Below are 26,719 nucleotides of genomic sequence, written 5' to 3'. Positions count from 1 at the left end.
AGCAAAAATAACTTGCTAGTACTAGAAGTAGACATTAATGGTCATACATTAAATGAAACACAATGTGTGTACCTTCTTGGGGTTCAGTAGGATGATAAATTAAAATGTAGTCAAATACATATATAAACTGTGAGACTGTAAGGCTGGTGTCTATCGTATTCCTTGCAGTTGTGGCATGTCATATATTGGTCTGACAATCAGGACTGTGGAAAACCGGTGTATTGAACATAAGCGTCACACACGCTTACAACAGCCGAGCAAATACACTATTGCAGAACATTGCCTTGACACCAGTCATCCTATGGAATACAACAACACGGAGATTCTGGCTTGCACGTCCAGCTATTGGGATAGTGTTATTAAGGAAGCTGTTGAAATCAGACTATCAAGCAACCTTATTAACAGAGATGGTGGATTTTGTTTAATTGCTGCTTGGAATCCGGCTCTGTCTCTCATCAAAAAACAGAGGGACAAAATTAGTGCTACCTCACCTGTTGATTAATAGTAACTATCGATATTTCTAATGTTGGTTGTCTTTGGTTGTGTTGACACTTGTTCTGTGTGTGGTATCTTCCTTGTTTCTCCTCTGTGAACTGAGGTATTAAATTTGCTTGCACATTTTTTCTTCCTTGCATTTGTGCCTTGAGAATAGCAGGGTGTGCTCCTGTCGAAATATCGGCGGTGTACGGCGACGTCACCCGGCAGCAAACCCGTAAGTTATTTGAACATATATAAACTATTCAAGAAGCTTAGTTCAGCATGTTTTATTCGTAGTTATTATATTGACTAAAGAGAAGATTGTTAACTTATTTGGTATACTTAGACTCCATGCTGCACATGAAATTATCTTCTGGGACAGTGCAGGTAAAGTAAAAGAAGTATTTATTCAACAGAAGAGACCAGTGAGGACATTGTATAAAGTAAATAACTGCACAACCTCAAAAGGCCTTTGTGAGGATTTTTTACTTCTTTTTCTCGCTTCTCAGTATATTTACTCCTTAATGGTTTATGTTACTGACAATAAAAATCAGTTTTGGGTGAAATATGTTTTGCGCAACTACAATACAAGCCAAGCAAGGAGACCTTCTATTCTTGTCTAAGGTACAGACTAGAAACACGTACCCCAGTGTAAAAGTGATCAACAAGCTCTCATCTAACATATAGTAAGAAACTGTTAATTTCCACCAACTGAATTTGCATCGTAACTGATTACAAATTATCTGATTATCTAGACTCAAGGATTGAAAAGTTCTGTAAGCTGTATGACAAGTTGCAGTTCACTGTAAAGCTACATGACAAGAAGGAACGTATTGTACTCATGACCCTATATTTATACTTTAAGTACCTCTTTTCTTTGTAAGATATCAACAAAATCAAGTAAATACAGCTTGTAATACTTCAGGCTTTCTCGGCAATATGTTGACATGTTGAATAATCAGGTCTTTTGCCAGTTGCTCATGTCATTCTCGAATAATACTTCAATGGTATGGCTCGCTGTCTTCTTTAGGTGATCCCTGAGTCTGGTCCTTTGGTGGACTGGATGCAGTATTTACGCCTGGATGGTGCTACACACTCAGTTTTCGGTCCACACTGCATCAGGCACTACATCCGCAGTCCGTGCCTGACAGGGGGAGCTCTTGTTGTCCTCTCTTGTTGCTCGTGCTCTGACTGCCGTCCACGTCCTCTGGTTTCATTTGGTTTGGTTTAGGGTGCAAAAAACAACTGGGATCATACGCGCCTAATTCAAAAATCTATAGAACACGAAGACAGAGAGGAGATAAAAAAACAACTATACGTCAGTCCGAATTGACATAACAGAAGACAGCTAAAAACAGGCATGTGGAAAAAGAGCTAAAAAAGACACCGAACAGAAACAGAGGTCCAAAACTAAAAATTAAATGGCCTTCGCCATATTGCTTTGGTGGATAAAAAGTAAAATGCCCGTGTGCCATTTGCTAAAACGGCAGATAAATCAGACGGCAAACCCAAGCGGGTATGTAAACGGTTAAAAAAGGTGCATTTCATCAGGACGTGGTGGACAGTTAAAACTTGGGTACAATGTGTACAAAGTGGTAGCTAAAAAGGCAGTGCCCAATATGCAGCCAAGTTAAAATAACCTCCTCCGGTGGGAGGGCCGAGAGGAAGTCATCCAAGCCGCTGGGAGAGGCTTAATAAGCCGGAGCTTATTAAGCCGCTGGGAGAGGCTTAATAAGCCGGAGCTTATTCCTGTGAGGGGAGGACCACTGGTGATGCCAAAGGGGCACCGCCTCCTGACAGATGGCAACACAGAGATCATCGGAGGGAATACAGCCACTCGCTGCTGAGGTACAAGGACTACAGCCTTGGCAGCACCATCAGCAACCTCATTTCCTGGCAGACCGACATGACCAGGAACCCACAGAAACATCACACTGACTTCACCAAGAGTGAGCAAGTGACAGTTTCCCTGGACCCGCTGTACTAAGGGATGGGCGATGTACAGCACACACCGACTTTGAAGGCCACTGAGTGAATCTGAGCAGAGGGCACAACTGAAAAGGCTGTGTCACTGTTTGTACTCTGTGGCCTGATACAAGACGAAGAGCTTGGCTGTAAATACTGTGGAGTGTGCCGGAAGCCGATATCAAAAGACGTGTACAAATGACAAAGGCATACCCGACCCCACGGTCAGACAAGGTTAACATGGGCCGTTTCACGAAGCCAAGGTGGTGAAGGGTTCACACCCACCGGGAAAGTTGCAGGTAGTTTGTCATGCTCCAGGAGTAAAGACGATCAAGACATCACTGAAGACACCGCTCAGTGAGACAGGTCCTTGGAGAACTGCAATAGATGGCAAAATCATCAACAAAAAGGGAGCCAGAGATGCCCGGCAGAAAACAGGCCATTATAGGGTTGATGGCAATAACAAAGAGGATGACACTCAGGACAGAACCCTGAGGCATACCGTTTTCCTGCATAAAGGTGTCTGACAAGGCAGAACCCGAATGCACCTTGAAAACTCGATCTTTTAAAAATGCCCGAAGGAAACAGGGCAGGCAGCCATGGAAGCCTCACATGTAAAGAGTACGGAAGATAACAGTTCTCCAGCCGGTGTCGTAGGCCTTCTCCAAATCGCAAAACATGGCCACAGTCTGGCATTTCCGCAGAAAACCATTCAGACATGGGTGGACAAAGTAACGAGATGGTCAACTGCAGAATGCTGCACTCGAAATCGACAATGTGCATTCGTCAGTGAATTGCAAGACTCGAGCCACCCTGCCAGGCGGGCATGAATCATACATTCCATCACCTTGCAAATGCAGCTGGTAAGATACATGGGGCGGTAGCTAAAAGGAAGGTTTTTGTCCTTACCGGCCTTAGGTATGGGTATTGGCTTCACACCAACGTCCAGGAAATGTGCCCTCTGCCCAGATGCGGTTGTACATGTTAAGCAGAAAGTGCTTGCCCGCAAGAGAAAGGTGCTGCAACATCTGAATGTGGATGGTGTCTGGTCCTGGGGCAGAGGATCGGGATTAACTGAGAGCATGATCAAACTCCCTCATAGTAAAGGTGGCATTGTAGCACTCACGATTTGGAGAAGAAATGGGTGTCATCCGAGCCTCCTCTGCTCATGTCCGATGGAGGAAGGCAGGGTGATAGTGGGAAGAGCTCGAAACTTCGGCAAAATGGTGGCCCAAGGTGTTGGAGATAGCAATAGGGTCCACAGTAACACTGTCTGCTACTGTGAGGCCAGAAATTGGGGAATGGATCTTGGTCCCAGAGAGCCGTTGGAGGTTGGCCAACACGACAAAGGAAGGGGTGGAACTGTTAAAAGAACTAGTGAATGAAATCCAGCCAGCTGGTTTCCTGGCATTATGGTCAGTTCGGATGTAGTGTCCTTGTTCACCTGGATTCCACTGAATGACTCATTCAATCCTACTGGAGAAAAGGTCACTGGGGCTTTCCTGGACTTATTCAGGCACATACTGATCTCCACGTACTTTCTATATAGGTGTCAATTTTATGAGCAAACTGAAGGGATGCAATGAGTAACTCTCTACCATCAGTGGTGGCAAATCTATTTATGGTAAGATCTGAAGAGGACGCACTTACATCAGCCACACATCAACCCAAATGCTTTCTTGGGAATGTGGATGACACCTTCGACATTTGGCTCCACGGCAGGGAGAAGCTGGAACACCTGAATTCACGCCAACCTAATATAAAATTCACCACGGAATTGGAGGAGGATGGATTACTACCATTCCTGGATGCACTAGTTGAGAGAAAGGCAAGTGGCACCTTCGGGCATAGTGTTACTGCAAACTAACACACACTGACATACACTATGTGAGCAAAAGTATCCAGACACCCCCCAAAACATACGTTTTTCACATTAGGCACATTATGCTGCCACCTACTGCCAGGTACTCCATGTCTGTGACCTCTGTAGTCACTAGACACTGTGGAAGAGCAGAATGGAGTGCTCCGCGCAACTCACGAACTTCGAATGTGGTCAGGTGATTGGGTGTAACTTGTGTCATACATCTGTACACCAGATTTCCACACTCCTAAACATCCCTAGGTCCAATGTTTCCGATGTGATAGTGAAGTGGAAACATGAAGGGACACGTACAGCACAAAAGCTTACAGGCCGACCTCGTCTGCTGACTGACAGACTGCCGACAGTTGAAGAGGGTCGTAATGTGTAATAGGCAGACATCTATCCAGACCATCACACAGGAATTCCAAACTGCATCAGGATCCACTGCAAGTACTATGACAGTTAGGTGGGAGGTGAGAAAACTCGGATTTCATGATCGAGCGGCTGCCGATAAGCCACATATCACACCAGTAAATGCCAAACAATGCCTCGCTTGGTGTAAGGAGCGTAAACATTGGACGATTGAACAGTGGGAAAATGTTATGTGGAGTGACGAATCGCAGTACACAATGTGGCGATTCGATGGCAGGGTGTGGGTGGGTACGGAAGATGTCCGTTGAATGTCATCTGCCAGCATGTGTAGTGCCAACAGTAAAATTTGGAGGCAGTGGTGTTATGGTGTGGTCATGTTTTTCATGGAGGGGGCTTGCACCCCCCGTTGTTTTGCATGGAACTATCACAGTACAGGCCTACATTAATATTTAAGCACCTTCTTCCTTCCCACTGTTGAAGAGAAATTCAGGGATGGTGATTACATCTTTCAACGTGATCGAGCACCTGTTCATAATGCACGGCCTGTGATGGAGTGGTTTCACGACAGTAACATTCGTGTAATGGACTGGTCTGCACAGAGTCCTGACCTGAATCCTATAGAACAACTTTGAGATGTTTTGGAACACCGACTTTGTGCCAGGCCTCACTGACTGATGTCAATGCCTCTCCTCAGTGCAGCACTCCATGAAGAATGGGCTGCCACTCCACAAGAAATCTTCCAGCACCTGATTGAATGGATGCCAGCGAGAATGGAAGCTGTCATCAAGGTGGGCCAACACCATATTAAATTCCAGAATTACCAGTGGAGGGCACCACGAACTTGTAAGTCATTTTCAGACAGGTGTCTGGATACTTTTGAGCACGTAGTGTCTCTACAAGCCAATATTTGCCATCATTCGGTGCAGAACTCTAATCCATTGGGCACAGATCCTTTCAGATCCTGACAGTTTGGCAGCAGCTATAGAACAAACAGTGTTCTGAAAAAATGTATACTCTTCCAAAGATATTCAGAAGGCAGTTCCCCCTGCCGCTGTGCCAGAGGTTCCAGAAGAACAGGAAGAGACAAAGAAGGTGGCATATCTGCCATATGCTGGACCATCTCTTTCAAAATTAGCAGAAGTCTCTTGAAACACAACATCAAAAGTATATTTTGCCCATCTACTAGAATTGGGGCACTGCTGGGGAATATAAGAGATGGCCAAGGGCTACGGAAGACAGGTATTTACAATATACCATTCCAGTGTGGGTGGCCAGACCATCAGGACTGTGGACATCAGGTGAAAAGAACACCAGAGGCATAATAGACCTAGACAGGCAACCAAATCAGTAATATCAGAGCACTGTCTAGGACTCGGTCACTCAAAGAAGTACAATGACACCAAGATTGTGACACAGACTCCAAAATACGGGTTGTTGCTGTTGTTGTTGTTGTGGTGGTCTTCAGTCCAGAGACTGGTTTGATGCAGCTCTCCATGTTACTCTACCCTGTGCAAGCTTCTTCATCTCCCAGTACCTACTGCAACCTACATCCTTCTGAATCTGCTTAGTGTATTAATCTCTTGGTCTCCCTTTACGATTTTTATCCTCCACACTGCCCTCCAATACTAAATTGGTGATCCCTTGATGCTTCAGAACATGTCCTACCAGCTGATCCCCCTTCTTCTAGTCAAGTTGTGCCAGAAATTTCTCTTTTCACCAATTCTATTCAATACCTCCTCATTAGTTATGTGATCTACCCATCTAACCTTCAGCATTCTTCTGTAGCACCACATTTCGAAAGCTTCTATTCTCTTCTTGCCCAAACTATTTATCGTCCATGTTTCACTTCCATACATGGCTACACTCCATGCAAATACTTTCAGAAACAACTTCCTGACACTTAAATCTATACTCGATGTTAACAAATTTCTCTTCTTCAGAAACCCTTTCCTTGCCATTGCCAGTCTACTTTTTATATCCTCTCTACTTCGGCCAAATAGCAAAACTCCTTTACTACTTTAAGTGTCCCATTTCCTAATCTAATATCCTCAGCATCACCAGATTTAATTCTACTACATTCCATTATCCTCATTTTGCTTTTGTTGATGTTCATCTTATATCCTCCTTTCAAGACTCTGTCCATTCCGTTCAGCTGCTCTTCCAAGTCCTTTGGTGCCTCTGAAGAATTACAATATCATCGGCGAACCTCAAAGTTTTTATTTCTTCTCCATGGATTTTAATATCTACTCCGAATTTTTCTTTTGTTTCCTTTACAGCTTGCTCAATATACAGATTGAATAACATCGAGCAGAGGCTACAACCTTGTCTCACTCCCTTCCCAACCACTGCTTCCCTTTCATTCCCCTCTACTCTTCTAACTGCCATCTGGTTTCTGTACAAATTGTAAATAGCCTTTTGCTCCCTGCATTTTACCCCTGCCACCTTCAGAATTTGAAAGAGTATTCCAGTCAACACTGTCAAAAGCTTTCTCTAAGTCTACAAATGCTAGAAACGTAGGTTTGCCTTTCCTTACTCCATCTTCCAAGATAAGTCGTAGGGTCAGTATTGCCTCTTGTGTTCCTGTATTTCTACGGGTAAAATTTCATAAAAAAATCCATCAAGATCAAGGTCAGAGGGAATCTTGTCAACCATGACATTAGATACCAGCACTCAAGCTTCTGAAAGCACAACAAAGATAACACTGAGATTTTGTGAGAAATGGAAGCGGAGAATGAGAAAACAGCCCATGGACACTACAGACTGGCTCAACAGTGGCAGACACAGAACCAAGCACCTGACCGTTCCCACAGAGGAGACAGAAAACTTGGTGTGCCTGATGAGAAGTATAACAGCAGAGGCCTGCCCAAATAGGTGAGGACTTCATACACAATGCCCAAGACAACTGGAGGATGGCCAAGGTGGCAGGAATCAGTGGATAGAAAGCCTGGCATGGTGTGGATGTGAAATAGAGCATCAGACAACAGGCATGACACCAGAGGAGACCAAGATACATGTGGACTGCGGTCAGAGTACCAGAGGCAAGAGAGGATAACTAGATCTGCCCCTGGCAGATGGAGTGCCTGACACGGTATGAGCCAAAAACAGAGCATCTAACACCATCCTGGCATAAATATGGACCCAATACCCCCACGGACCAGTCTCAGTGATCACTTGAAGAAGACAGTGAGTCACGCTGTTAAAATATCATGTGAGAATGATATGAACAATTTGCAGAAGACCCGATTATTCAACATGTCTCAAATACAGCGTGTTCCAAAATGATCTTTCCACATTATCAAAAAGTGGTACATGAGGTTAAAGGAATCCACAAGTGTCACAAACAGGTCGAGTTCTGGGTATCTGGGCAAGAGTGGCGCAGGTATGGAAAAGGTAAAACACCACTTATCTGGAGCCCAACCAAATCAATCAGTCAAGCATTTTGACAGTTGCAGCTATCACCAATCATAGTGCACAGGGTGCTACACAAGAGAATGGAGCTTTATGTCTACAAGGTGCAATTGCTGCATGTGCTTCAACCTTATAACAGACCAAACTGCAAAGCATCTGCAACTGATATTCTGAATTACATTGACAATGACCCAGACCATCTGATATGTGATGTTCACAGATGAAGCTCGCTTTTGTGTGTCCGGAAGGTAAACCAACACAATGTGAGGATCTTATTCTCCTAGAACACCCACTTTATGATGGAATTTGTGCATGGCAGTCCAAAGGTAAATGTGTGGTGTGCTCTGCTTCATGACTGTGAGGCTGGACTGGTTTTCTTTGTAGTGGAGTCAACAACCTTCACTGTTTATTTGGCACATTGAAACAGTTTACATTTCCACAGATATAATAACTGCAACTTGACATCATGCTGCAGCAGGATGGTGCCCCTCCTCAATGGGATTAGATTATTAGGAAGACTCTGGATGACACATTTTAAGGTCACTGGATTGGCAAAGGAGGACCCATTTTCTAGCCCTCAACAGTCTCCAGGCATAACACCATTACATTTTTTTCTGTGGGGTGTTGTGAAGTATGCTGCCTACCTGGCCATGGTGCAGGACCTGCAAGAACTTCGAGCTCATATCAGAGCAGCAATTGGACACATTTATGAGGTCAGATTTGGGAGGAACTGGAATATCGCTTACATATCCTTCATGCCGTGGATGGTGCACATGCTGAACTGTGTTAAACAACTGCTATTACTTTAGGTGTGAGTGAATACTATGCTGCAAACCTTCTCATGTATCACTATTTCTGAAATATACTTGATCAAAATTGAAAATATCAGTTTAGAACACCCGCTATTAAGCTACCAATAGAAGATAAACAGCAACGTTTTTCAAAGTAGTAGTCGTCGTCCTAATTTACAGGGTTAAATTTGACTGGCATGAAATAGCAGTATAGTAATAATTTATAGTTTATATAATGTACAGATTAAGTTTCTACACATCACTTGTCTTTCCTTAATGTACACTTTGAATTGTTCTATTCCCTGAAGCTTTTCCTACTTAATGGGCTCTAAGGAACATACTGATTAAATCAACTTCAAGTGCTATGACTTCATTTGTTGCTAGGAAGGAGCTTTTTGAAGTGCTCAAATCACTTAGTAGAATGTTTGATCTTGTGGTAAAAACCCCAAGAAACTTTCCTCACAGAATTTCAAGTAAAAGCATTTATCCTATTTTTACTATTAAGCATTATTTTCTAAAAATATAGTGAAACAACTGAAAGAGCTCCACCTTATTATTTCACAGTAACCTCTGCTTGCTGCAATGTGCAGTAGAGTATTTCCATCCTGATCAACACTTTCATTAAGACACATGTTCATCTCATCAGCTGTGACTGAATACCTTTGCTGTTCAGTCAATTTGCTATCAACAGCTTCAGCACCTGATTCAGTTGATTCTAGAGAACTTTCTGCAATAGGTGGCAAACTGCATTTCAGAAGACTTATATCACCCAGTTTACAAGCAGCTTTGAGATTTTTTCTAAGGCCTAATATCATATCACTGCATGGCCCTGAAACAGAAAATTAATCTTGATTTGTAGGCGAATAAAACTGAATATATATCTGCTATCCATTTTTATAAAGCAAGCAATGAACAGACCCTGTGATATACTTTCCTAACTTATAATGTGTCCATGGAACCAGAGAGTATATTTATTAGCACATGCTTTACAATATGTATTACAAGATCAAAAGTAATTTAATTTATAAAATAGGTCAATGAAAGGGTGCACAAAAAAAAGCTTGTTATGCTTTTATATTGAAGGCAATGCAAATATAGGAACCATTGGATAATACCCGATTAGAAAGCACAAATGCCACCATCCTCTCAATAATTTCTTTTCTCTTTTTCCCATATTTATATCATGGATCTTCTACTTCTCTTGATTTTTATATATATATATATATATATATATATATATATATATAAAAAAACAAAGATGAGGTGACTTACCGAACAAAAGCGCTGGCAGGTCGATAGACACACAAACAAACACAAACATACACACAAAATTCAAGCTTTCGCAACAAACTGTTGCCTCGTCAGGAAAGAGGGAAGGAGAGGGGAAGACGAAAGGAAGTGGGTTTTAAGGGAGAGGGTAAGGAGTCATTCCAATCCCGGGAGCGGAAAGACTTACCTTAGGGGAAAAAAGGACAGGTATACACTCGCACACACGCACATATCCATCCACACATACAGACACAAGCTTGTGTCTGTATGTGTGGATGGATATGTGCGTGTGTGCGAGTGTATACCTGTCCTTTTTTCCCCCTAAGGTAAGTCTTTCCGCTCCCGGGATTGGAATGACTCCTTACCCTCTCCCTTAAAACCCACTTCCTTTCGTCTTCCCCTCTCCTTCCCTCTTTCCTGATGAGGCAACAGTTTGTTGCGAAAGCTTGAATTTTGTGTGTATGTTTGTGTTTGTTTGTGTGTCTATCGACCTGCCAGCACTTTTGTTCGGTAAGTCACCTCATCTTTGTTTTTATATATAATTTTTCCCACGTGGAATGTTTCCTTCCATTATATATATATATATATATATATATATATATATATATATATATATATATATATATATATATATATATATATATATATATATATATATAGACACACACACACACACACACACACACACACACTTTTTTTTTTTTTTTTTTTTTTTTTTTTTTGCGCTGGCATCTTCTAAATACAAGAACATTTACATTTTTTGGAGGCATCTTCCAAATACACAAACATATTTACATTTGGTTATTATAAGTCTCAGTGTGGTGATATATGTGATAAATGGCATCTCTATTAGCTCTCTTTTCCCCTTCTCCATTCTTACATGCTGTATAGGAATAACAGTTCTTAATATGGTTTGCTAGTTATATGTGTGTAATGTTTAACATAACACTTTCAGACTTCTCGGCAAAGACAGAAGTTTTAAAGCAGTCAACCAGGCAACATATATCCATTCTAAGTCTGTAAGGATCCTGACAGGTGAATGAGATCTATGAGTGATGTGGTTCACATTTACATCTACATGACAACCCTGCAATTCATATTTGGCAGATGCTACAAAGAACCACTTTCTGACTACTTCTGAACTGTTCGGCTGTTGAATAGTATGTGGGCACAATGAATACACAAATCTTTCCATGCAAGCTCTGATTTCTCTCACTTTATTACAACAGTCATTTCTCTCTATGTAGGTTGTAGTCAACAAACTACTTTGGCACTTGGAGCAGACAGTTGATGATTAACATTTTGTGAAAAGATTTCACAGCAAAGAAACAGTCTTTGTTTTAATGACTACCACAGCATATCACTAATCATATCCCTGAGACACTAGGCTCTATTTCGTGATAATACAAACCATGCTGCTCTTCTTGAATTTCTTTCAATGTTCTCAATCTGGTAAGGATCCCACACCCTGCAGCAATAATTGAGAAGACTGAAAAATGTAACATAGGCATTCTCTATAGTATATTAGTTGCATCTTCTAAGTGTTCTGACAATAAAGGTTTGCCTTCCCCACAACATTTTACATAGGATGGTTAGAATTTAAGTTATTTGTAATTGTAATCCCTAAGCATTTAGTTGAATCTACAACCTTTAAATTTGTGTTTTTATCATTTAACTGAAATTTAACAGAATCTGTGTTAGTACTCATGTGGAAAACCATACACTTTATATTGTTCTGGGGCAACTGATACTTTATGCACCATGCAAATATACTGTCTAAATAATTTTGAAATTCTTTTTCACTATCTGATTTCTTTACCAGATGGTAAACCACAGCATCAACTGTAAACAATATAAGAGGGCCAGAATGAGATTTTCACTCTGCAGCAGAGTGTGCGCTGATATGAAACTTCCTGGCAGATTCAAACTGTGCGCCCGACCGAGACTCGAACTCGGGACCTTTGCCTTTCGCGGGCAAGCGCTCTACCAACTGAGCTACCGAAGCACGACTCACGCCCGGTACTCACAGCTTTAGTTCTGCCAGTACCTCGTCTCCTACCTTCCAAACTTTACAGAAGCTCTCCTGCGAACCTTGCAGAACTAGCACTCCTGAAAGAAAGGATATTGCGGAGACATGGCTTAGCCACAGCCAGGGGGAGTTTCCAGAATGAGATTTTCACTCTGCAGCGGACTGTGCGCTGATATGAAACTTCCTGGCAGATTAAAACTGTGTGCCCGACCGAGACTCGAACTCGGGACCTTTGCCTTTCGCGGGCAAGTGCTCTACCAACTGAGCTACCGAAGCACGACTCACGCCCGGTACTCACAGCTTTACTTCTGCCAGTACCTCGTCTCCTACCTTCCAAACTTTTGGAAGGTAGGAGACGAGGTACTGGCAGAACTAAAGCTGTGAGTACTGGGCGTGAGTCGTGCTCCGGTAGCTCAGTTGGTAGAGCACTTGCCCGCGAAAGGCAAAGGTCCCGAGTTCGAGTCTCGGCCGGGCACACAGTTTTAATCTGCCAGGAAGTTTCAATATAAGAGGGTGTTCGAAAACTTTTGGGGAACCCTAGGTATCACTTCCATTTCACTAGATGACTTCCCATCAATTATTACTAACTTGAACTTTTCTGAGAGAAAATAATGAATTCAGCTGAACAATTGGGAGGGAGAAATGCAAGGGAAGAGAAAAGATGTAGGGGAAAAACTGTAGATGTATTGCTAGAATGTGCAGTATTGGAGTGAGAACAGGGAAGGTGATAGGTAGGGGGGAGGGCAGTAACTAGTAAAGGTTGAGGCCAGGGGGGTTACAGGGAGGAAGATTATGTTGTAGGGATTCAGAAATGCTGCTGATGGTAGGAAGGATCCAGACAGTACAAGCTGTGAAGTGGTCACTGAAGTAAACCACATCATGGTGGGCAGCAAGTTTAGCAACTGGTTTACTCAACTGTCTCTTAGCTACGGTTTGGTGATGGCCATTCATGCAGACAGACAGCTTGTTATTTGTCATGCCCACACAGAAAGTGAGTGGTACAGGAGTTGCAGTTTGTAGATCACAAAACTGATATCACTGGTAACCCTGTCTTTGATGGGACAGGAAATGCCTCACAGGACTGGAGTATGTGGTAGTGGGAGGATACTGCATCTGGGTCTATTGTAGGGCTTTGAGCCGTGAGGCAAAGGGATGGACAAGGATACTGCATAGATAAGGTGGATGGTGAGACACCACTGCGATAAGGGTGGGGAGGATAGTGATTAGGATGCTATTCATTTCGGCACATCTTAGTGGAGAGTGTAATTCAGTTGCTCCAGTCCTGGGTGATACTGACTCCTGAGAGGAGTGGCTGGACAATTTCCAGACAAGTCTGGGAGGGTCATGTTGATCTGTGAAGGCCTCAGCGAGACCCGTGGTGTATTAGGAGAGAGAGACTGTTTATCACTACAAATGTGACAACCACGGGTGACTAGGCTCTATGGAAGGAACTTTGTGGTATGGAATGGGTGGCAGTTGTCAAAGTGGAGGTGGTGTTGGTGGTTGGCAGTTTTGAAGTGGACAGAGGAACTGATGTAACCACTCTAGATGTGGAGGTCAACATCAAGGAAGGGGGCTTGTTGGTTTGAAGAGGACCAGGTGAAATAAATGAGGGAGAACAAATTGAGGTTCTGGGGGAAAGTGGATAGGGTGTCCTCAACCTCAGTCCAGTTCATGATGTCATCTACAAAACGGAACCAGTTGAAGGGTTTAAGATTATGGGTGCTTTGAAAGGATTCCTCTAGATGGCCCATGAATAAGTTGGCACAGGCCGGTGTCATGCAGGCGCCCATTGTTATACCACGGACCTGATTATAGCTGATGTCTTCAAAGGAAAAGCAATCTCGGTTGAGCATATAGTTGTTCATGAAAACCAAGAAGGAAGTCGTAGGTTTGGAGTCAGCCACATAGTTGAGAAGGATGCTGTTCAGTAAAGCAAGGCTATGGGCACTGGGGATATTAGTGTAAAAGGAGAGGGGGCAGCGACAGCAATGAGCAGGGCTGGTTGGTAAAGGAAGAGGAATTATGGAGAGTCAGTGAAGATTAGGGGTGGAGCCGAGGATTTGAGAGGGGACTGGAGATCCTGCTAGATTTGTAGAATGGGGTCACTGTAGGTGGAAGTATCAGACAGATGGCAGAGTCCCTCCTCCAAGTAATTCTTGTAGTTGATAACCACAATGGTGGAGCCTTTGTCAGCAAATAGGATTATAAGGACAAGATCAGTTTTTATGCAGTGGGGTGTGGTTCTTTCTGTGGATGTATAGTTGGTTTCCATGTTGAGGGATTTGGGGAATGATGGTGAGGCAAAGTCCAAGGTTAGGGAATTTTGGGTCACTGGCTGGCAGGTGTGGTGGATCACAGTTCAATGGAGGAGTGAACTGATTGAGGCAAGGTTCAGTGTTGGTTTTGGAATCTGTGTTTCCACTATAAGGATGGGAGAAGGAAAGAAGGTCTTTATCATGTCCAGCATGACTGAATTTTGGAGTGGAGAAAAAGATATTGACTTTAGAAAGGACTGAAATTTCTGTAGGACTGAGGCTTTTGGAGGACAGGCTCATGACTGTGTTTCAGGTATGTTCAAGTTCTGGATTCTGTATGGTAGTGCGACCGAGTTTCTGAGGGTCTGGTAAATGTAGCAAGTCTGTGAGGCAGGGTTTGTTGGCTTTGAGGAGAGGCTTAATGTAGGAATTGTACAGGTGGCGAACAGTGGTACTCCCAGGTAGGAGCAGGAAATGGCTGTTAACTGCTCTCAAAAGCCAAAACCTTTGGCCCATTACATGTAACCTATCCTCGTCTATAAAAGACACCAACCATTTCCTCCAGTGATTCTGTTTCTTAACCACCTAGTGCCCTGCTCGATGCTGTTTATGCCACCGCCCTCTACACTAATATCCCGAATGTGCAAAGCCTTATTACTACTGAACACTAGAACATGAACACATTCCTAACTCCTGACTGATATCAAACCTACAACCTCCTTTACGGGCAGCAGGGCCCACAATATCTCCAACCAATAATTAAATTACTTCCTCTTTGAAGGCATCACCTACAAACAAATCCATGGTACAGTAATGGGCACCATCCTATGCTAATATACTTACAGGACATCTAGAGGAATTCTTAATAAGCACACAGAATAGCAAACCCATCACCTGGTTCAGATTCACTGATGAGGTCATAATCTGGACTGAGAGCATGTAACCCTATCCACATTTCTATGAAATATCAACACCTTCTCTCCCATTCACTTCATCTGGTCCTCCTCAACCTAACAAGTCATCTTCCTTGATGTTGACCTTCACCTAAACGATGGTTACATAAATATCTATGTCCAAATCAAACCTACCTTTACTCTGACAGCCATCACTCTTTCCATACCAAGAAGTCCCTTCCATACAGTCTAGCCACCCATGATTTCACATCTGTAGTGATACGCAGTTCCTCTCCTAATCTAGCGAGGGTCTCAGTGAAGTGTTCATGGACTGAAATTACACTACCAACCTTGTCCAGAAGCAGATCTCCTGTGCAGTCTCTCTCATCACCTACACCATCCCACATAACAACTGTTCAGATACTAAGGAGCACTCCTATCATGACTCAATACCACTCCGAGCTGGAGCATCTGAATCATATTCTATGCCATGGTTTCAACTACCTATCACCGTGCCCTGAAATGAGAATTATCCTACTCACTATTCCCTACCCCTCCCACAGTGGTACTTCACTGATATCACAACTGTGCAATAACCTTGTGTATCCCTACTCTGTCCCTGCTCCCAACCCCTTGCCTCATGGTTCATATCCTTGCAACAGAACTAGATGTAAGACCTGTCCCTTGCATTCTCCCACTACCACCTACTCCAACCCTGTCACAGCATATCCTATCCCATCAAAGGTAGGGCTACCTGTGACAGTCATGTGATCTACAAACTAAGCTGCTACCATTGTGCTGCTCTCCATGTGGGCATGACAACTAACAAGCTGTCTGTCCACACGAATGGCCATTACCACAGCACAAGCAACAGCTGGATCACCAAGTTGCTGAACATGTTATTCAACACAATATTGGCTCACATCAATGGCGTGCTCCACAGCCTTCATGATCAGGATCCTTCCTATCAACACCAGCACCAAGAAACCACTTCTCATGAAAAGCAAAGTAATGATTCAATGTTACACTATTATGAAAAGGAGAGTTGCTACTCACCATATAGCGAGGATGTTGAGTCGCAGATAGGCACAACAAAAAGACTGTAACAAATAAATAAAGCTTTAGGCCATTAAGGCCTTCATCAACAGTAGACGTAGACACACACACACACACACACACACACACACACACACACACACACACACACACAACGGCAGTCTCAGGCAACTGAAACCACACTGCGAGCAGCAGCACCAGTGCATGATGGCAGTGGTGGATGGGTTGGGGTAAGGAGGAGGCTGGGGCGGGGAGGGGGAGCCATAGTATGGTGGAGCGGCAAAAAGTGAAGTGCTACAGGTTAGACAGAGGGCAGGGCAGAGTGGGGAGGGGAAGGTGGAAGTAGCAAAAAAGGAGAGAATTAAAAAGGCTGAGTGTGATGGTGGAATGACGGTTGTGTAGTGCTGGAATGGGAACAAGGAAGGAGCTGGATGGGTAGGATAGTGACTAACGAAGGTTGAGGCCAGGAGGGTTAAGGGAATGTAGGGCATATTGCAGTTCAGAAAAGCTGGTGTTGGTGTGAAGGATCCATATTTAATGCCTGGCAGTGAGTTCAGCAAAAGAGTGGTCTACTTCTTCCTTGGCCACAGTTTGTCGGTGGCCATTCATGTGGACGGGCAGTTTGCTGGTTGTCATGCCCACAGCACCATGGTTGCAGGTTAGCTTGTAGATCACATGAGTGGTTTCACAGGTAGCCCCGTCTTTGATGGGATAGGTGATGCTCGTGACCGGACTGTAGCAGGTGGTGATGGGAGGATGTATGGGACAGGTCTTGCATCTGGGTCTAATACAGCGGTATGAGCCACAAGGTAAGGGTTTGGGTGCAGGGGTTGTGTAAGGATGGACGAGTATATTGTGTAGGTTCAGTGGACAGCAGAATACCACTGTGGGAGGGGGGTGGGGGGGGGGAGGATAGTGGGCAGGACATTTCCCATTTCAGGGCACGGCAAAAGGTAGTCAAAACCCTGGCGGAGAATGTAATTCAGCTGCTGCAGTCCAGTTGATGGACAGAGGTACATCTGTACGTATGGATGGAGTACCTCTGTTCACATCAAACCTCCTAAACACCAGTAATACCTCCACTATGACAGCTGCCACCCGTTCCATACCAAGAAGTCCCTTCCGTACAGCCCAGCTACCCATAGTCATCGCAGCTGCAGCAACAAGCGGACCCTCTTTAAATATACCGAAGGTGTCACTGAAGCCTTCACACATCATAATTATCCCCCCAACCTTGTAAAGAAACAATTCTCCCTTGCCTTTTCTTTCCAGTCTCTCACCACCTCCCAAAGTCTGCCCACAAAGGAGCATTCTCCTTGTAACTCAGTACCACCCAGGACTGGAGCAACTGAATTACATTCTCCACTAGGGTTTCGACTACCTTTTGCCATGCCCTGAAATGGGAAATGTCCTGCCCACTATCCTACCCACCCCTCCCACAGAGGTATTCCACCGTCCACCGAACCTACACAAAGTACTCGTCCATCCTTACACAAACCCGGCCTCCCAATCCCTTACCTCATGGCTCATACCTCTGTAACAGACCTAGATGCTAGACCTGTCCCATACATCCTCCCACCACCACCTACTCGCAGTCCGATCACTGACGTCACCTATCCCATCAAAGGCAGGGCTACATGTAAAACCAGTCATGTGATCTACAAGCTAACCTGCAACCACGGTGCTGCATTCTATGGGGGTATGACAACCAACAAGTTGTCCGTCCACATGAATGGCCACTGATGAACTGTGGTCAAGGAACAAGTGGACCACCCTGTTGCTGAACACGCTGCCAAGCATGACATCCTTCACTTCAATGACTGCTTCACAGCCTGTGCCATATGGATCCTTCCCACAAACATCAGCTTTTCTCAACTGTGCAGGTGAGAACTCTCCCTGCAGTACATCCTACATTCTCATAGCCCCCCTGGCCTCAACCTTCATTAGTTAGTGTCCCTCACGCATCTAGCCCCTTCCCTGTCCCCACTCCAGCACTGCACAGCTGTCATTCCACCAACACACTCAGTCTTTTTACTTCTCACTTTTTCCACACTTCCTTCCCAACCTCTTCCCTGCCTCCGTCTAATCTGTAGCACTTCACTGTCTGCCACCTCCACCACCATACTATCGCTCCCCCTCCCTGCCCCAGCCTCCTACTTGCCCCAACCCAGTCACCACTCCCATCATGCATTGGTGCTGCTGCTCGCAGTGTGGTTTCAGTTTCTTGAGACTGCAGTCGTGTGTGTGTGTGTGTGTGTGTGTGTGTGTGTGTGTGTGTGTGTGTGTGTGTGTGCGCGCGCGCGCGCGCGCGCACGTGTGTGTGTGTCTACGTCTACTGTTGACGAAGGCTTTAATGGCTGAATGCTTTATTTATTTGTGACAGTCTTTTTGTTGTGTCTATCTGCGACTCAGCATCCCAGCTGTATGGTGAGTGGCAACTTTCCTTTTCGTAATATTGTTACATTTCATAGTGGATTTTCTATTGTTTGATTTAATATTCTGATTCATTTTTTCTTTATCTCTTTACCCAAAACGGGCTGACTGACAGATTGTCGCCAATATAATGTAATTACTTTAATATAAAATTTTAAAATTAAATTTACCTTTTGGGATATTATCCATTTTTTGTTTTTTCCTCACTTTCTTTCTCAAATCTTTACTTTTCATGTGCAGAGGTACAGTATCCTCATATTCTACCAAGGTATTATTAAATGGTATTTCAGTTGCAGCTCTCTCCATAGTTGTACCATCTAGAGAATGAATATCACTTTCCGAAGAACTTTTACCCAACAAAGTAACAATTTGTGGAAGTGGGCGATGAGGTGACTTTCGAGGTTTTGACCTATCTATAAGTTTTTTACTGGGGCTGGTTTTCTTCCTACTTTCTCTTTCAGTGCTAGAACTAAGCTCCTCTTCAACTTTACTTAAACCATCATCATGACTGTCCGTCATCGATTTGTTAGCATCATTATCAGCTTTCTTGCGAGGTGATGTTGGAAATGATGTTTTATAAAACTCTGCAGAACCTGAAATATCACAGAATTAATTCAGCAACATTACTAGAGCAAAGCATACAGATAAAACGTATGGGCTAATTGTAGACTCGGTAACATGCAAAATAAAGGATAGTTTGAAAAAGTAAGTTTTTTAATTTCTGCTGAATTTGTTTGTGACATTCATGGAAACTCACCATACATTTCAACTGAGGAAAGTAGGTCATGAACTCTCAACAACTCCTTGAAAGTTGCCCGGCGCGTTGCAAATGGTATCGTACGTAGGCGAGGATCTGTTTTGTCCAGCAATGCATTACGACCTCCAAACAAAATATTTCGATTATGGCCAACAGCTCGGTACAGCACGAGGTCACATGCTTCAAGTTCGGATGACCACTGTGTCATAATATCTTGAACGTGCTGTGAAGAAGTAAGTTCGTGTCACTTCAAATATATCATAAAGAAAAAAAACTAAATGTTGCCAATTCCATTGTAAAAACATTATTATAAATTCTGCCTTCTTCAGAACATAAATATTTTTTCTTTTTTTATTCCTTAGAAAAACATTTTTCAACGCCTAAGTATCATCTGTGAAATATTATACAAAACTGTTGGTCATTTTTTTATTTTTGTCTTAAGAACTATAGTATGCACATTTTATTTTTTGTGATTGTTCACACGAAATTCCCTTAACTTTAAAAATGGGACTGTACAGGTCAGCTTGCTCTTATGTTTCTATTGTGCTTTGATGCTTGGATTACAAATTCTAAGTTTTGATATGATGATAGCAGTAGACAAGACATCAGGTTGATTTCATTTCAAATCATACAGGTCATATCAACTCGAAGTCGTGAATTTCTCCGTAAAAAATATACACTCCTGGAAATTGAAATAAGAACACCGTGAATTCATTGTCCCAGGAAGGGGAAACTTTATTGACACATTCCTGGGGTCAGATACATCACATGATCACACTGACAGAACCACAGGCACATAGACACAGGCAACAGAGCATGCACAATGTCGGCACTAGTACAGTGTATATCCACCTTTCGCAGCAATGCAGGCTGCTATTCTCCCATGGAGACGATCATAGAGATGCTGGATGTAGTCCTGTGGAACGGCTTGCCATGCCATTTCCACCTGGCGCCTCAGTTGGACCAGCGTTCGTGCTGGACGTGCAGACCGCGTGAGACGACGCTTCATCCAGTCCCAAACATGCTCAATGGGGGACAGATCCGGAGATCTTGCTGGCCAGGGTAGTTGACTTACACCTTCTAGAGCACGTTGGGTGGCACGGGATACATGCGGACGTGCATTGTCCTGTTGGAACAGCAAGTTCCCTTGCCGGTCTAGGAATGGTAGAACGATGGGTTCGATGACGGTTTGGATGTACCGTGCACTATTCAGTGTCCCCTCGACGATCACCAGTGGTGTACGGCCAGTGTAGGAGATCGCTCCCCACACCATGATGCCGGGTGTTGGCCCTGTGTGCCTCGGTCGTATGCAGTCCTGATTGTGGAGCTCACCTGCACGGCGCCAAACACGCATACGACCATCATTGGCACTAAGGCAGAAGCGACTCTCATCGCTGAAGACGACACGTCTCCATTCGTCCCTCCAATCACGCCTGTCGCGACACCACTGGAGGCAGGCTGCACGATGTTGGGGCGTGAGCGGAAGACGGCCTAACGGTGTGCGGGACCGTAGCCCAGGTTCATGGAGACGGTTGCGAATGGTCCTCGCCGATACCCCAGGAGCAACAGTGTCCCTAATTTGCTGGGAAGTGACGGTGCGGTCCCCTACGGCACTGCGTAGGATCCTACGGTCTTGGCGTGCATCCGTGCGTCGCTGCAGTCCGGTCCCAGGTCGACGGGCACGTGCACCTTCCGCCGACCACTGGCGACAACATCGATGTACTGTGGAGACCTCACGCCCCACGTGTTGAGCAATTCGGCGGTACGTCCACCCGGCCTCCCGCATGCCCACTATACGCCCTCGCTCAAAGTCCGTCAACTGCACATACGGTTCACATCCATGCTGTCGCGGCATGCTACCAGTGTTAAAGACTGCGATGGAGCTCCGTATGCCACGGCAAACTGGCTGACACTGACGGCGGCGGTGCACAAATGCTGCGCAGCTAGCGCCATTCGACGGCCAACACCGCGGTTCCTGGTGTGTCCGCTGTGCCGTGCGTGTGATCATTGCTTGTACAGTCCTCTCGCAGTGTCCGGAGCAAGTATGGTGGGTCTGACACACCGGTGTCAATGTGTTCTTTTTTCCATTTCCAGGAGTGTATATTAGACCTCTATACCATAAGCGTTAAAAAGTAAAGCATTTTCATTTTATCTTAAATTTTTGTAAATGGTATAGCCCTTTGAAAAATGTACATTTTGTAAATAATTCTTACAACAGTTATTATTATTGTTATTGTTGTGGTCTTCAGTCCAAATCCTAGTTTGATGCAGCTCTCCACGGTACTCTATCCTGTGCAAGTCTCTTCATCTCCAAATAACTACTGCAACATAAATCCTTCTGAATCTGCCTAGCGTATTCATCATCTCTTGGTCTCCCTCTACGATTTTTACCTTCCACACTTCCCTCCTGTACTAAATTGGTGATCCCTTGATGCCTCAGAACATGTCCTACCAACCGATCCCTTCTTCTGTCAGCCTCCGTAGCGCAGCGTTAACATTACCGCCTACCACGCAAGGGGCCCCTGGTTCGATTCCTGGCAGGGGATCATTTTCATCATCGACATGCAAGTCGCCGAAGCGGCGTCAACTAAAAAGACTTGCAAAATGGTGGCCGAACCCCGAAGGGGATATCCCAGCCGATAAATGCCGTACGATCATTTCATTTTCATTCCTTCTTCTAGTCAAGTTGTGCCACAAGTTCCTCTTCTCCCCAGTTCTATTCAGTACCTCATCATTAGTTATGTGATCTACCCACCTAATCTTCAGCATTCTTCTGTAGCACCACATTTGAAAAGCTTCTATTCTCTTCTTGTCCAAACTAGTTATTGTCCATTTTTCACTTCCATACATGGCTACAATTAATACAAATACTATCAGAAATGACTTCCTGACAAATCTATACTCAATGTTAACAAATTTTTCTTCTTTAGAAATACTTGCCTTGCCATAGCCAGTCTACAATTTATATCCTCTCTACTTCGGACATCATCAGTTATAGTGCTTCCCAAATAGCAAAACTCATTAACCACTTTAAGTGTCTCATTTCCTAATCTAATATCCTCAGCATCAACAGATTTAATTTGACTACATTCCATTATCCTTATTTTGCTTTTGTTGATGTTCGTCTCATATCCTCCTTTCAAGACATTGTCCATTCCATTCAACTGCTCTTCCAGGTCCTTTGCTGTCTCTGACAGAATTACAATGTCATCGGCAAACCTCAAAGTTTTTATTTCTTCTCCATGGATTTTAATTCCTACTCCAAATTTTTCTTTTGTTTCCTTCACTGCTTGCTCAAGTACAGATTGAATAACATCTGGGACAGGCTACAACCCTGTTTTTCTCCCTTCTAAATCATTGCTTCCCTTTCGTGCCCCACGACTCTTATAACTCCCATTTGGTTTCCGTACAAATTGTAAATAGCCTTTCACTCCCTGTATTTTACCCCTGCCACCATCAGAATTTGATAGAGAGTATTCCCGTCAACATTGTCAAAAGCTTTCTCTTAGTCTACAAATGCTAGAAATGTAGGTTTGCCTTTCCTTAACCTATCTTCTAAGATAAGTCATAGGGTCAGTATTGTCTCGCGTGTTCCAACATGATCTTGCCCCCAGGGCGGCTTCTACCAGTTTTTCCATTCGTCTGTAAAGAATTCGTGTTAGTATTTTGCAACTGTGACTTATAAAACTTGTAGTTCAGTTATTTTGACAGCTGTCAACACCTGCTTTTTTGGGATTGGAATTATTATATTCTTCTTGAAGTCTGAAGGTATTTCGCCTGTCTTATATATCTTGCTCACCAGATGAAAGAGTTTTATCATGGCTGGCTCTCCCAAGGTCATCAGTAGTTCTAATGGAATGTTGTCTACTCCTGGGGCCTTGTTTTGACTTAGGTCTTGCAGTGCTCTGTCAAATTCTTCATGCAGTAACATATCTCCCATTTCATATTCATATTTGTCCTCTTCCATTTCCATAACATTGCCCTCAAGTACATCACACTCTAGATACTTCTTCCACCTTTCTGCTTTCCATTCTTTGCTTAGGATGGGTTTTCCATCTGAGCTGTTAATATTGGTTTTCTGTTCTCCAAAAGTCTCTTTAATTTTGCTGTAGGCAGTATCTATCTTACCCCTAGTGATACATGATTCTACATCCTTAAAATTGTCCTCTAGCCATCCCTGATTAGCCATTTTGCACTTCCTGTCGCTCTCATTTTTGAGACGTTTGTATACCTTTTTGCCTGCTTCATTTACTGCATTTTTATATTTTCTCCTTTCATCAATTAAATTCAATATTTCTTCTGTTACCCAAGGATTTTTGCTAGCCCTCGTCTTTTTACCTACTTGATCCTCTGCTGCCTTCACTACTTCATCCCTCAGAGCTACCCATTCTTCTTCCTCTATATTTCTTTCCCCTGTTCTTGTCAATCATTCCCTAATACCCTCTCTGGTTCTTTCAGTTTATCCAGGTCTCATCTCCTTAAATTCCTACCTTTTTGCAGTTTCTTCAGTTTTAATCTACAGATCATAATCAATAAATTGTGGTCAGAGTCCACATTTGCCCCTGGAAATGACTGACAATTTAGTGTCTCCAGGCCTCTTCCATGTATACAAGCTTCTTTCATGATTCTTAAACCAAGTATTAGCTATGATAAAGTTGTGATCTGTGCAAAATTCTATCAGGGGGCTTCCCCTTTCATTCCTTACCCCCAGCCCATATTCACCTACAATTTTTCCTTCTCTTCCTTTTCCTACAGTCGCATTCCAGTCCCCCAAGACTACTAAATTTTCGTCTCCTTTAACTATCTGAATAATTTCTTTCATAACATCAAACATTTCTTCAATCTCTTCATCTTCTGTGGGGTTAGCTGGCATATAAACTTGTACTACTGTGGTAGGTGTGGGATTTGTGTCAATCTTGGCTACAATAATGTAGTCACTACGATGTTCACAGTAGCTTATCTGCGTTCTTATTTTTTATTCATTATTAAACCCACTCCCGCATTACCATTATTTGATTTTGTATTTATAACCCTATATTCATCTGACAAGAAGTCTTGTCCCTCCTGCCACCAAACTTCACTAATTCCCACCATATCTAACTTTAACCTATCCATTTCCCTTTTTAAATTTTCTAATCTACCTGCCCAATTAATGGATCTGACATTCCACACTCCAATTGGTAGAACGCCAGTTTTGTTTCTCCTGATAATGAGTCCTCCTGAGTAGTCCGTGCTCGGAGATCTGAAAGGGTGACTATTTTACCTCCGGAATAATTTACCCACGAGCACGCCATTGTCATTTAACCATGCAGTAAAGCTGCATGCCATTGGGAAAAGTTATGGCTGTAGTTCCCCCTTGCTTTCAGCCATTCACAGTATCAGCACAGTAAGCTATTTTGGTTGATGTTACAAGGCCAGGTCAGACAATCATTCAGACTGTTGCCCCCACAACTACTGAAAAGACTGCTGCCCATCTTCAGGAACCACAAGTTTGTCTGGCATTTCAACAGATACCTCTTCATTGTTGTTGCACCTATGGTACAACTATCTGTATCACTGAGATACACAAGCCTCCCTACCAACGGCAAGGTCCATGGGAGTAGGGAATGAAAAAACTGTAAATAATATACCAAAAGTACTGAAGACCTGGCTGATGTTTTGCTTTGAAGCTCCCTCTTTGTGTGTTGAAATTTAGTTGAGACCCACACACTTACGGGTTTCCTTTACCTTACAAATTTAAGACGAATCTACGAAACCTAAGTTAATTTTTCCGCATTAATTTTTTTCACCTCGATTTGGAAAGCTGCAGAATGCTATCTTTTCTGTCATATTACCAGATACTACTGATGTAATTATAAACAGTATCTTCTCTGTTCCAGCTATGTGTATTATGTAAATATTTATTACTGAAAATGTAAAAAACTGCATTTTTACAAGTTTTTACGAATTATTTACTCAAAAATTCCCATCTGAGAACTATTGAGAATTACACAAAATACAGTTTGGTTAATATGTTAGTAGTCAGTACAAAGACAGTGGAAAATATTTTTCCATATAAAGTGTTAAAAATTTTTCAACATTCTGCATATTTCGCATCACTGAATGTCAAGTATAAAATATTCATGTTGGCAACACTGTTTCCAGCACTCTTCTGTTTACAACAAACGAATGAGAACTTGCACATAAGCCATTCTGCATTGATCTTTGTATTTGGTTTGAACTTTTTGTTAGATAAAATGTCAGTGGGAAAATATAGTAGTGAAAGAGAGGTGTGCAGTCTATGAAATATGACAAAAGAAGGATGTGTTTAACAAAAGTGAAATCACTTCACAGTTGTTGGAATCTGTCAGAGGTATTGCAGAGATATCTTGATCCTCAAGTAACGGTATTAGCATCACATCCATTGTGCAGGAACTGCTAACTCACTGCAAGAAGAAATTTAGTGACAATCCACCTGAACTATCACCATCCCGAGAATGCAAAAATTAAGAAGACAGTGCAGATGTTTATATTCCTGGATGAGAAGTTTTTGACGCACTGAATGTTAGCACTTCTGCTGTAGTCCCTGCAATAACCCCACCCCCCCCCCACCCCCCGCCTAATGTCCAGGAAAGGTATGAAGCACAAGAAGTAAACAGTATGTAAACAGAAAAGTGGAAGAAATTGAAACAAGTTTTACACAAGCAACGTCTTCAAAACTATGTGAAGTGTGTAACATAGATGCACTTCATGCAGAACCTGAAGATACTGATCTGTGCACGAAATGTGATGTGCTGTTTGAAAACCTAGATACTGCTATCTCAACAGCCACATATACTGAGAAGGTACAGCTACTGACACTGATACCAGGTAGCTACTCTAAATAGCATATACAGAAATACACACCTACTTCCTCACACAATTTGATACCAAAAGCTTATAAAATAAAGACTGAGAAAGGTATTTGGGCATGCCCAGATTTTTACTGTGGACATCCTTTGCAAGAAGATACGCTTTCTCTTGCTCTGGAATACTTCCTAAGTGATGACAAAGATTGCAGCAGGCAAAATCCTAACCAGGATGATGTTATCTCTGTAGTGAAAATGGTGAAAAAGGTAAAAAGATATATGACAACATCAATAAGAGAACCTGAATTTAAAAACTGGACTCA

General features: G+C 43.2%; 1 protein-coding gene and 2 non-coding genes across 3 annotated transcripts in view; 1 reads left to right on the top strand and 2 right to left on the bottom strand.

Moving 5' to 3' along the window:
* LOC124789592 (ankyrin repeat and zinc finger domain-containing protein 1-like) overlaps nt 1-26,719 on the bottom strand; it is a 113,083-nt gene that overhangs the window by 18,734 nt on the left and 67,630 nt on the right. The window contains exons 7-9 of the mRNA XM_047257003.1: nt 19,570-19,792; nt 18,983-19,405; nt 9,424-9,703 (exon numbers count right to left, since the gene is read on the bottom strand). Coding sequence (XP_047112959.1) covers nt 9,424-9,703; nt 18,983-19,405; nt 19,570-19,792 — 926 coding nt within the window. The remainder of the gene's footprint in view (nt 1-9,423; nt 9,704-18,982; nt 19,406-19,569; nt 19,793-26,719) is intronic.
* Nucleotides 12,074-12,148, bottom strand: Trnas-cga. Its single transcript has one exon. It is a non-coding gene; the product is annotated as a tRNA-Ser (tRNA).
* Trnas-cga lies at nt 12,574-12,648 on the top strand. The gene has a single exon. It is a non-coding gene; the product is annotated as a tRNA-Ser (tRNA).

Source organism: Schistocerca piceifrons, chromosome 3 (genome assembly GCF_021461385.2).
Source record: "Schistocerca piceifrons isolate TAMUIC-IGC-003096 chromosome 3, iqSchPice1.1, whole genome shotgun sequence".
Taxonomy (NCBI): domain Eukaryota; kingdom Metazoa; phylum Arthropoda; class Insecta; order Orthoptera; family Acrididae; genus Schistocerca; species Schistocerca piceifrons.
This window is presented reverse-complemented; position numbering and strand designations above follow the sequence as displayed.